The sequence below is a fragment of the Plasmodium fragile genome, assembly GCF_000956335.1.
Source record: "Plasmodium fragile strain nilgiri unplaced genomic scaffold supercont1.20, whole genome shotgun sequence".
Classification (NCBI taxonomy): Eukaryota; Apicomplexa; class Aconoidasida; order Haemosporida; family Plasmodiidae; genus Plasmodium; species Plasmodium fragile.
Window position 1 is genome coordinate 236,491 of NW_012192600.1, and position 10,187 is coordinate 246,677.

Below are 10,187 nucleotides of genomic sequence, written 5' to 3' on the forward strand. Positions count from 1 at the left end.
AAAAAAAAAAAAAAAAAAAAAAAAAGCAAAAAACAAGAAAAAAGTAAAACTAAAAGTAAAAAAAAGAGTAAAAAGGACGAACAAAAAGGAAAAGAAAAAGAAAAAGAAAAAGAAAAAGAAAATTTTACTTAAATCAATCGTTTTTTTTTATAAATCTACAAATGTATTCCCCTATATTTTACATAAGGTTCATATGTACTAATTTCCTGGGGGCTCGAGGATAAGAATGCAAATTTTTCTGGTGCAGTTCGAGTACCCAGAATTATACATGTGTATGGATACTCCATTTTACTGCATACATACTCTATGCATGCTCTGTGCCTAATATATATATGCTATATGTATACTAAACGGGATATGATTCTGAATTCGTTTTTCACCTGCCACACAATTCCACAGGAAAATAACAAGACATTCCCCTAAATAAGATGACACTTTTACATATTCCTGAAAGAGTGCACTCTCCACACTGTATATTGTTTTTATTTTTTTATTTTTTTTTTTGATTCATCATAAGTGACTAACCAGATTACCTTTTCTTAATACCCAAACACAGAAACAAAAAAAAAAAAAAAAAAAAAAAAAAAAAATTTGGTCAAGCAATATCCACTATACAATGACAAATGCAAATAAAGGTCGCATATAAAAGGAACAATTGCAAAAAGGAACCATGGGGTAGTTTTCGTTTTCGCAATAACTTGTACTCAATGTAGCAAAGTGCATATCAGTATACCATGTATACAATATATATGGGTACATAGATGCATAGTAGTGTAATGAACTTGTTCTCTGCATCTCACAAAAAAAAAAATAATAAAATAAGAACCTAGAGAGGAACGATACATGGAGAGAGAAAGGGAAAATTAACATAGGCTAGGGTAACACTTACGAGAGTATATATATATGTGTATGCCATTCAACGTACGTGACAGTGAAACCAGCAAACGCTGTTTCCCAAGCAACTTCGAAATTTTGATAAAGTGGAGAAATGCAACTTGCATAAATGGCCTCACTATTGCTTCTTCAATATGCTTGGTAGCCATGTGTCAACAAGGCGAACTGTATAGCAAAGCAGTACTCTTTCTCAGGGAAATCTGTTGCGGCGATATTTCACAAACATTTACATCATGTGACCTGTTTTTGTATCAAACCCTTATGTACGTAGAAACGGGAAGAACGTGGTTTTGGGGCATATTTTCTTCTTCTTCTTTTTTTTTTTTTTTTCTGTTTTTCACTTATCCTTTTAAACTGTATTGAGCAATATGCCTAAATAAGTCAATCCCTATTCGTAATTACACGTTTTGCGAAATGAAAACAGAGTGAACACGATTTTGTATGGATACCTATGCACGCCATGCAAGAAACATTCCTCCGTTGCTCATGTTTTCCCTTGTTTGGGAGTTCCGGTAAATTGCGCCAATAATGCAATAGAACAGAATGAACAAAAAAGAAAATTCAATAATAAATATCATTACGACTTCCTTGTGCAACGTGGTGAAGAGGTACAGTGGTGGCGGAGGCATATGTGTACTTTCCTTGTAGTCATTTTTTTTAAAAAAATTTCCAGCACCTTTGTACGCAGCAAAAAAAATGTTCGTCAACTCATTTTTCCTCTTTGACTTCTTCTCTCTTAGTTTTTAGCCCTTTGCAAGCCCGGGGAAACCGGGCACGCTCGCTCATTAAGGTAAAACAAAAGGGACGGTATTCCGCTTACGTCAATGTAGCGATGTGTCTTTTAACCCATATTTATGTACACCTCATTTACTCGCCTCCATAACTATGTACAACTCCAATATTCGTGAAATGTGCCTCTAACGATGCGCCTCCTAATACACGGGGGGGTAGAGTTATGAACTCACCCTATAGACTGTTGCACCCTTAAGTGATGGATGCACAGAAAGTCCAAGTACATTTGGACACACATGTATGGTACATTAGGAAAAGAGGGCACATACATCTTCTCAGTGACTCAAAGAAAGTCGAATCGCATTCCCCAGTTCATAAGGGGTACTTAAAAATGAAAAAGGAAAACAGGAAATCACACCTTGCGGTGCTACTCAACGGTGCTAAAACTCTTTACAAGTTCCACCTTTCAGCCAACCTCGACGAGGTGCGCCAAAGGAGAAAACACCCACGCAAAGCGCCCTGAGTCACTGATAAGAAATTTCCTCTACATGCATACGCATATAGTGCCTCAGTACGGGGGTGGGGTGGCCCCCCTTCTTCGTTCCCTACTTCTTCTTGTACAGGCCAGAAAATAGCCGTGTGATCTCCTGGGACCGTTCGAGGTCGTGGAAAGCCTCTTCGAAGGACTTTCTATCCATAGCCATCGCATAGTCCCGATTATTCATAATGGTTTCATGACAATGAGAAAGCAATTCGTCCTTTGTCATGTTCCTCAAAAGGAGAGCATTCATAATGATGTCCTTTATCTGATCTGATTTTTTCTTATGCTGGGATGTCTGTCCAAGGTTGACTTGATCAAAATCTATTCTTCCACTTAGAGGATCTATCAAACTTTGAAACGTAGCAATGTTCATAAGCCGCACAGCTTCGTTGGCTTCTTCAGGAGTAACTACATCTTTGAGTTTCATTCTTGCTAAACTTTGGCTCAATCGAACGAGTCCTTCCAACTGTCTGGGGCTAGCTGTTGGAGATTTTGATCCTTCCTTGCATCTCATTTTTATGTATTCATCAATTATAATTTTTTTGCTTTCTAGCGAAATGATAGGATTGCAGGTTATGCGGCAGTAAGCTATATACAAGGCCAGGGTGTTCGAATCAATTTGATACTTTTTGGACTTTTTGTTACACGCCTTGTTCGGGTTAGCAGTGTGGTCTCCTCCTATATGATGCCTCCTCCTTTGGTATGGTTCTGCGCCATCGCCAGCGTCCAACTCCGAAGGAGATTTTAACTCGTCACCCGATTTGGAGTCGGAATCTGATTCGTCATCCGTGTCCGAGTCTGACTCGTCTTTCGCGCCGTAGGAAAAGTTTTTGCAAAGCACGGTGGCCAATTTTTTGTCTTCCTCCTCATTCGCCTGATCTATAACGAGATAGATCAAATCAAATCTTGAAAAAAGGGATGGTGGTAAGTTGATATTTTCCACAACAGCTTTATTCTTATCATATCTACTGTTAATCGGATTAGCAGATGCAAGAACGGATGTACGAGCATTCAGTGTTGCCACGATTCCTGCCTTGGCAATGGTGACCGTCTGCTGTTCCATAACTTCGTGTAAAATTGCCCTAGCGGAGTCATCCATTTTATCAAACTCGTCAATGCAGCAAATTCCTTTATCAGACAGAACAACTGCACCAGATTCTAAGATGTATTCTTTCGTCTCGGAGTCTTTCGAAATGAAAGCAGTCAGACCGACACTGCTACTCCCTTTGCCACTTGTGTAAATACCTCTTGGGGATAATTTATGCACATAATGCAAAAGTTGGGATTTGGCTGTAGAAGGATCTCCACATAGTAATATATGAATTTCAGATCGATATTTATTTTTAAATTTATCCGTAGTTTTGCTTCCACCGAATAATTGGCAAAGGAGACCTTTCTTGATATCGTCTCGTCCATAAATAGATGGAGCTATAGAATCAACTAGCCGTTGGTATATATTTGGGTCTTTACTCAATTTTTGCATTTTCTGTATTACTTCTGTGGTGAAGAGTAGATTTCCTTGTTCATTTAATTTTTCGAAATTTTCTTCCACTGTTCCGTCGTCATTTCTTTTTAAAATAACTGATGCAGTGTCATTCTGTTCAGTTAGTTTCATCTTCTGTTTATTTTCCTTTCTAATATGTATGACGTTGATATAGGTTCTATGAACACTATTGTAACATCTGGACCTGGGATTTAATCTTACTGGAGAGGCTTTCAGAATTCCGGTCAATTCAACCGTGTCTCCTGGTTTGGTGTAGTCTATCAAATCGTCATATGCATATATAGAAATGGATTGAGGAGTCTCTCCTTGTTTCAAATGTTCAGTGACTTCACTCAATTTGATGAGTTGCTTTGAAGAAAAGCAGCAATTGTTATGCCATAATTCAAAAGTGTTCTTATTATTACAGTTTGTACAGGTTAGAGGTTCTTGTACTTCTCCTTGGATGACATGTTCATACACTTCTTCATTGCACTTTTCATAATTATTAACACCTATTCTTTTTTTAGATGTACATTTAAAAGCAGCCATGGTCATTTCAGGGATTATATTGGAGCATCTGATTATAACTCCTTTTATACACACTAATGTTTCTATATGATTTGGTCCTAATTTTCTAGGGGTATCCTTATGTCTTTTGTTAAAGAATCGAACCCTACAATAATCCTGCTTTCCGTTGATGAGGGAATACTTATCTGATGCATTCGATTTGGTGTCTCCCTCGAGTACTAATGATAACAGGGAGTTATACTTGGCACTTATAATTTTATCAATCTCGCTGATGCAGTCGGATGGGTACTCTATAATTAGTTTATACAATTTTTTGTTAAAGAAGTAAATGTGTGTTAAGTCCACTTCAAACGACTTTATGTGTTCCAAATTTTTTACTGCATCTGAATCAGTTTCTTCCACTTGGTTGTTTAGTTTGCATTCATTTTGTCGACCCGTCTCAATAAATTTTATCATCTTCCATCCATAGTAGGCCAAGTACACCTTCAAGTTATCCCTGTGAAGAAGGATATACTCTGTGATGCTTCTGTCCTCATCTGTGAACTGCAAGACGTCGCTATAATTTGTTATATTAAATTCGTCAAAGAATTGGTTGAACAATTCTTTTATTTGCTCCAAATTAGAATCAATAAAATGGGGTAGTCTTCCTGATTCCACGTCTTCCATGAAAGCCTCCCTGCCTACATCTCCTATGTCGGCTCTTGCGCATTTTATTCTTCTGATCGCTAGAGGTGTGTGTCCGTACCTCAGAAACTGGGACCCCGTGTTGCTGTGGTTTAGGTACTTGGATTCGTTCAACATACTGTTCAGGAAGCTGCCCTTGCTGTTTTTCGTCCTCCTGCTGGACACGGGCGAGTTCATGAAATTGCTTCCAAAAATCTCATTGTTCGTGCCAAAAATGTTCGAAGAGCTCATCGCATAGGGGCTAGTGTTCTGCCCCGGTCGGCGTCGCGGAGTTCCCATTTGTGAGGTGATCAGCGCTCAGATAGGCGGCACGGTTAAGCCGCTAAACAGTTAAGCATCCACGCGGGCAGCGCGGGAGAGTGAACCAGGTGAGTGCGTTGCCTGCTTTTGCGCGCCTCAACCCAGGCATACACACCTCGCGTGGGTGAACGAAATTGCGCAAGGTACAATAAAAATGGATAAAGGGGTAAAAAAAAAAAAGGAAAAACTGCGCAGATTTCCCTTTGTCTTTGGAATGGCCAAAGAATACACACTCGTGGTGTGCGAAGTTGTTGTTCCTTATCTCGCGTGAATGGATTGTGCTAACCGAATCGGATTACTCAATACTTTTTAGGGGGCCGTGAAAAAGGGGGTTGGGGTAAAAAATGTATTCGCGGGGCGATCGTTCAAAAATGGAACCATAGCGCAAATTGCATGCATAAATGGAGAGCACAAGGGTCATGTAAAAATCAGAGAAAAAAAAAAGTGTTAAAAAAAAAAAGAGTGACTATCCCGTGTTACTTAAAGTTAAAGATCCTTCCCTTGGAACAAGTGTATCATTACTCGCATAGGATGTTTAATTGATTTAACGTTTTCCCTTCCCATTTGACAATTTTACCGAAGACATGAATTTCCTCTTTTTTTTTTTTTCTTTTTTTATTTGTACACATTTTAATATTCCTCCCCTGCGGCCCCCGAAAAAAAAAAAAAAAGAAAAAAGTGCGCTTTATAATTTGCACTGTTCGCATACTTGTGCGTTCCAAGCATGCAGTGTGTCATTTTATTCATTTCTTTTGAGAGGAGAAGAATGTGCATTATACAATGAGCACCTAGCATACTCTCGTGGCAAATAAAATAATTTCGAGCTCGTTCTTTGGTCCGTTGAGGATATACACCCTGGGAAAGAGCACCTTGGCTGTTACGTTTCACAATTCGAGGGGTCGATAAGAGTTTTTTTTTTTTTTTTACATGTGTACCATCCGTTTTACACAAAATGTTCCAAAAGTTGAAACAAAACAGAAACAAAATGAACGCCCAAATTGCAAAAAAAAAAAAAAAAAAAAAAAAAAAAAAAAAGAAAAAAAAAAAAAAAAAATTGGCCAAGTTGACCTGTGCATCGTGTCAACCCCTAAGAGCGTAACTTAGGGAAGCACAAAGTGGAGAAAACAACTAACAAGTTTATGCTTTTAAAACAGTTTGGTACTTGTGAGGGGGAGGATGTTCTTACATGTTTTACCCCGCACAAGTGTGTACATGAACTAGATGCGATGGGTTTGTGTGTAACGCGAAGGGTTAAGTTATGGTAAAGAACAGTTGAAGAATAGCGGTCGTCAAGCAAATACTATAAAACTGTGAGGGGGGCAGCACGGAATGCATGTCGCTCTGTGTGCCACACCGCTACACAGCACCACTACACAAGTATGCCCACCTCAGGGGATCTCCCCGTTGAGTTGCACATCCTGGCGCTGATACAACTGCACACAGGACTCGGGTAGGAGAACCAGCTGGGGCAAAACGGTAATCACGTGCAGGTCCTCCATCTCATACCATTCGTTGGATGCCTGGTTGAGGACATGAATTTTGTAAGTGCCACTACTAACCGAGCCGCTGTGAAAAATATTAGCAATTAAATTGTATTTGGTCACAGGATTCTTGTCCAGGTAATCTTCATGTACATAATCTTTCATGTCTAAATTTTTTATAACAAAATTAACAATGGTACCATTTTTTTCTACAAAAAAATTATTTTTTGAAAACCTCTTAATGGTAAAGACTAAATATTTGGGCAACTTGGAAATGATTAAAGTGCTTGGCTCAGATTTTTCATTTAAAAAGGATTCCGTTTCTCCATCAAATTTAGTCAATAGCTCGAAAATGGATACCTGTGGTATGATGTTACTTTCTGTTGTGCTTTTAAAAATGGGTGGATTGGGAAGTTTTAAGGAAAGAGTTCGAAATGGAATTTTTTGCGTTACGTAATTTTTTTTTCCGTTCAATTCTTCCCCATCAGCCAAGTGTGTATCGTCTTCGTTCTCCGAATCGCTTACGTCATCCTCTTCCCATCCTTCATTATCCAATTGGTGAGGAAATTTGCCATCTTCACGTGTATTCCGTTCACTGTACGTGCCGTTTTTCCCCCCCTTGTTTATATTATGAGCACTGTTTATATTGTCATCTCCTTCAGAACTTTTTTTTTTTTTTTTTTCGTTCTGATAATTAGCTCGCCATCAAAGCAGTAGTCGATAATGTTTACCTGGTCGTACTTCCATTTTTTTTTTTTTTTTTTTTTTTTTTTCCTCTTGGTTGCTGAATCCACACCAGGGACAGGCTCTCCTGACATGTGTGACTCGGTGGAGGAGGACAACATATCATTGAATTGCGAGAGATGGTGCCCAGGTTGAATTTTGTCTTCTTCCTCCTCGTCATCATCATCTTCTTCTTCGTCCTCTTTATTTTTTCCGCCCGATGATCCATCTGCCCCTGTGGCGTTTTCTCCGCTTTGACCAATCTTCCTCTTCTTGGCCGTCCTACCCTTAATGCCCTTCCGCAGCGCTCTCTCCTCATGCCTATGTATTTTACTAATTAGCCAGAGAAAAAAGTCTAGCGGATCGTTCTTAGAACCAATTTTGAAGCTTTTCTTGGATTCAATGCCCACTGTTTGCAAAAACTCATGTGGGGACACAACCCCCTTGAAATTTCGAGGGTTAAAAATCTTTTTAATCAGTTCAGATAAAGAGGAGACGATATTTTTGGTCACATATTTTTTATTTTCGAATACTAAAAAAAAATTTCTTAATGGAATGATGCTACACACAAGCTGAATAATCACATTGCAATAATCAGTATGTTTTAAATTATTGAGTCCTACAAACCCAGGAAAAAAATCTGCACCATCTAGCGATTTTCCTAAAATGGAATTACGACAAATATATTCTACCTGCTGTATGCTATACGTTGGTTTTAAGAAATATTTTATATCATTTAGAGATGCATCCTCGATTTCATAATTTTCTGGGAGGCAACATGTTTTGCATGTTTCTAGGTTGATGAAGACATAATGGTTTTTTTCCAGAGCATGTGTGTATGCGTATGTTCCTTTTCCTATTCCTTGGAAGTAAAGTCCGCACACTAAGCATGCGTATACGTGTAGGTTGGACATACTGATGCTGCACAACTTTTCAAAGTCAAAGTCGAGCAGGTTTCTGTTGATGGTACGCAGGTACGGACACACCCTGCCCCTGGCCGCGGCCCGCGGAACAAGGAGACGGTCCTCGGTGATAGTGCTCACACTGTTCTCGTTTGTCCGGTTTTTCCCATTTATTGCGTTTGTTGCCACTGTCTGCTTCGGCTTGCCAGCTTGGTCCCCCTCCTGCACCTCCTTCGAGTAACTTTCCTGCTTTTTCTTCCTCCCCCGCTTGCTACCAGCCTGAGGCTTATCATCTGTACTCTTCTTTCTCGTTTTCTTTTCCATGGCTACACGTATTTATATACTACCCAGTACCTGCGACGTGATTGTGCACTAGGGACGCACTTGGCGCTGCTCATTCAGGCTTTCCCTAATGTGCTGCCCTGTGATGACCTCTACCAGGCTATCCCTGCAGCTATACGCGTGCGACATGTGAGTAAACCTCATGGCGAGGGGAATTCCATCGCATTACTATTTCAGTAAAACGTATGCAACGTATGTACTTAATAGTATTTATTTTGTTCATGTATGTTCTTTTTTTTTTTTTTTTTTTTTTTTTTCGAACGACGCTCGGGTATCAAGTGGACCCACGAGCAACTGCTCCTTCGGCAACAAATTCTGTGCCTGTTTTTTTTTTTTTTTTTTTTTTTTATTATATTTTCACCATCCTGTTTGGCATTGCACTATGTTCCCACCGCAAGTTAAAGCGGCAGATGCACTTTGTGGAAGTGACATCAATTCAAAGGTGCTGGTTTAAAAGGGCAAATCAAAAAATGCAGGTTCCAAAAATATGGCAACGATGCAGCAGCCAAGCCAGGACCAGACATGGTGGGATGTTTAGTAAAAAAAAAAAAAAAATTAAATGTACCGCATAGCAATGTGCTAAGCACAGCCGTAATACCAGTTGGCCACTTGGTTCCGGACATACGAATACGAGGAGTACTTTTTCAATAACCATACAAAGTTGGGAAGGAACAAAAGAGGCATTCCACTGCATGACAGAATAACAGACGCATGAGCCCTTCACACCCAGGTGCTTCTAAGCGCGCATGAGCGATTCTTGTAAACCCCCCCGTCTCCTATTTGTGCAACATACCTTTCCATGTACAGTTGATATTTCCACTGACGTTTCTCAGCTAGGTTTGCCTGTTAAATCCTACATCCACACACAAGTGCATTTGTGCATATGTATGCACATCAGTGAGCCCATCCGTGAGCCCATCCGTGAGCCCATCCGTGTGCATGGGTTATATGTGCGCTTGCTTCTATGCTTGCCTAGCACGCGAGAAGCCCGTTAGGATGGACATACTTAAGTGGGCTTTTCTCCCCCACTTTTGGAAATCAAAGCACACATGCCCGTAGAGGTGTACACATGGTATAGCATTTTATTAAAAGTTCAATTCGGATGCCGTTCCTCCTGATCACATATGGGAAGGGTCCTATATACCATGTGCTAATAAAAGTGACATATACAAAGTGCAGAGATAGGTTACCCACCCACATGGTTCTATAATAGTGGTAACATTACTTTTCCAACTTTTGCCTTATGCCGTACCTCACCTTTTCCCCTCTTTGCGCAAATGCTGTATTGCCAAGAGATGCGTCGTAGCAGGCAGATGGAAGTACCTTTTAAAAGGGATGCAACCGTCATTTGTGCGATGTATGCATATATATTTTGTGAGAAGCACTATGTGGGGGGTAACCATGTAGAGATTTACAAAAACTAAAAAAAAAAAAAGAACAAAATTCGTTGCTTTCTTTTGTTCACCCCATATGGTACTCTTCAAGGGTACCTGTGCGAAACAACTTTAATGTCTGTATTGCCTGGGTAGCGCAGACGCTGCTGGAAAATACACCTACCCAAAGGGCTGTCATAGCTT

The 10,187-nt window shown here is 39.8% G+C and overlaps 2 protein-coding genes across 2 annotated transcripts; both read right to left on the reverse strand.

Annotated features, from left to right (window-relative positions):
* Window positions 1-2,231: 2,231 nt before the first annotated feature.
* Window positions 2,232-5,141, reverse strand: AK88_02150 (uncharacterized protein; the record flags this gene model as incomplete). The annotated part of the gene is made up of 1 exon (XM_012479784.1): window positions 2,232-5,141. The coding sequence occupies one exon, from the start codon at window positions 5,139-5,141 to the stop codon at window positions 2,232-2,234; it is 2,910 nt and encodes a 969-aa protein (XP_012335207.1).
* Window positions 5,142-6,550: 1,409 nt separating this feature from the next.
* Window positions 6,551-8,592, reverse strand: AK88_02151 (uncharacterized protein; the record flags this gene model as incomplete). Its single annotated transcript, XM_012479785.1, has 2 exons — window positions 6,551-7,330; window positions 7,375-8,592. 2 exons carry the CDS (start codon window positions 8,590-8,592, stop codon window positions 6,551-6,553), a joined length of 1,998 nt encoding a protein of 665 aa, XP_012335208.1.
* Between the last annotated feature and the right edge of the window lie 1,595 nt (window positions 8,593-10,187).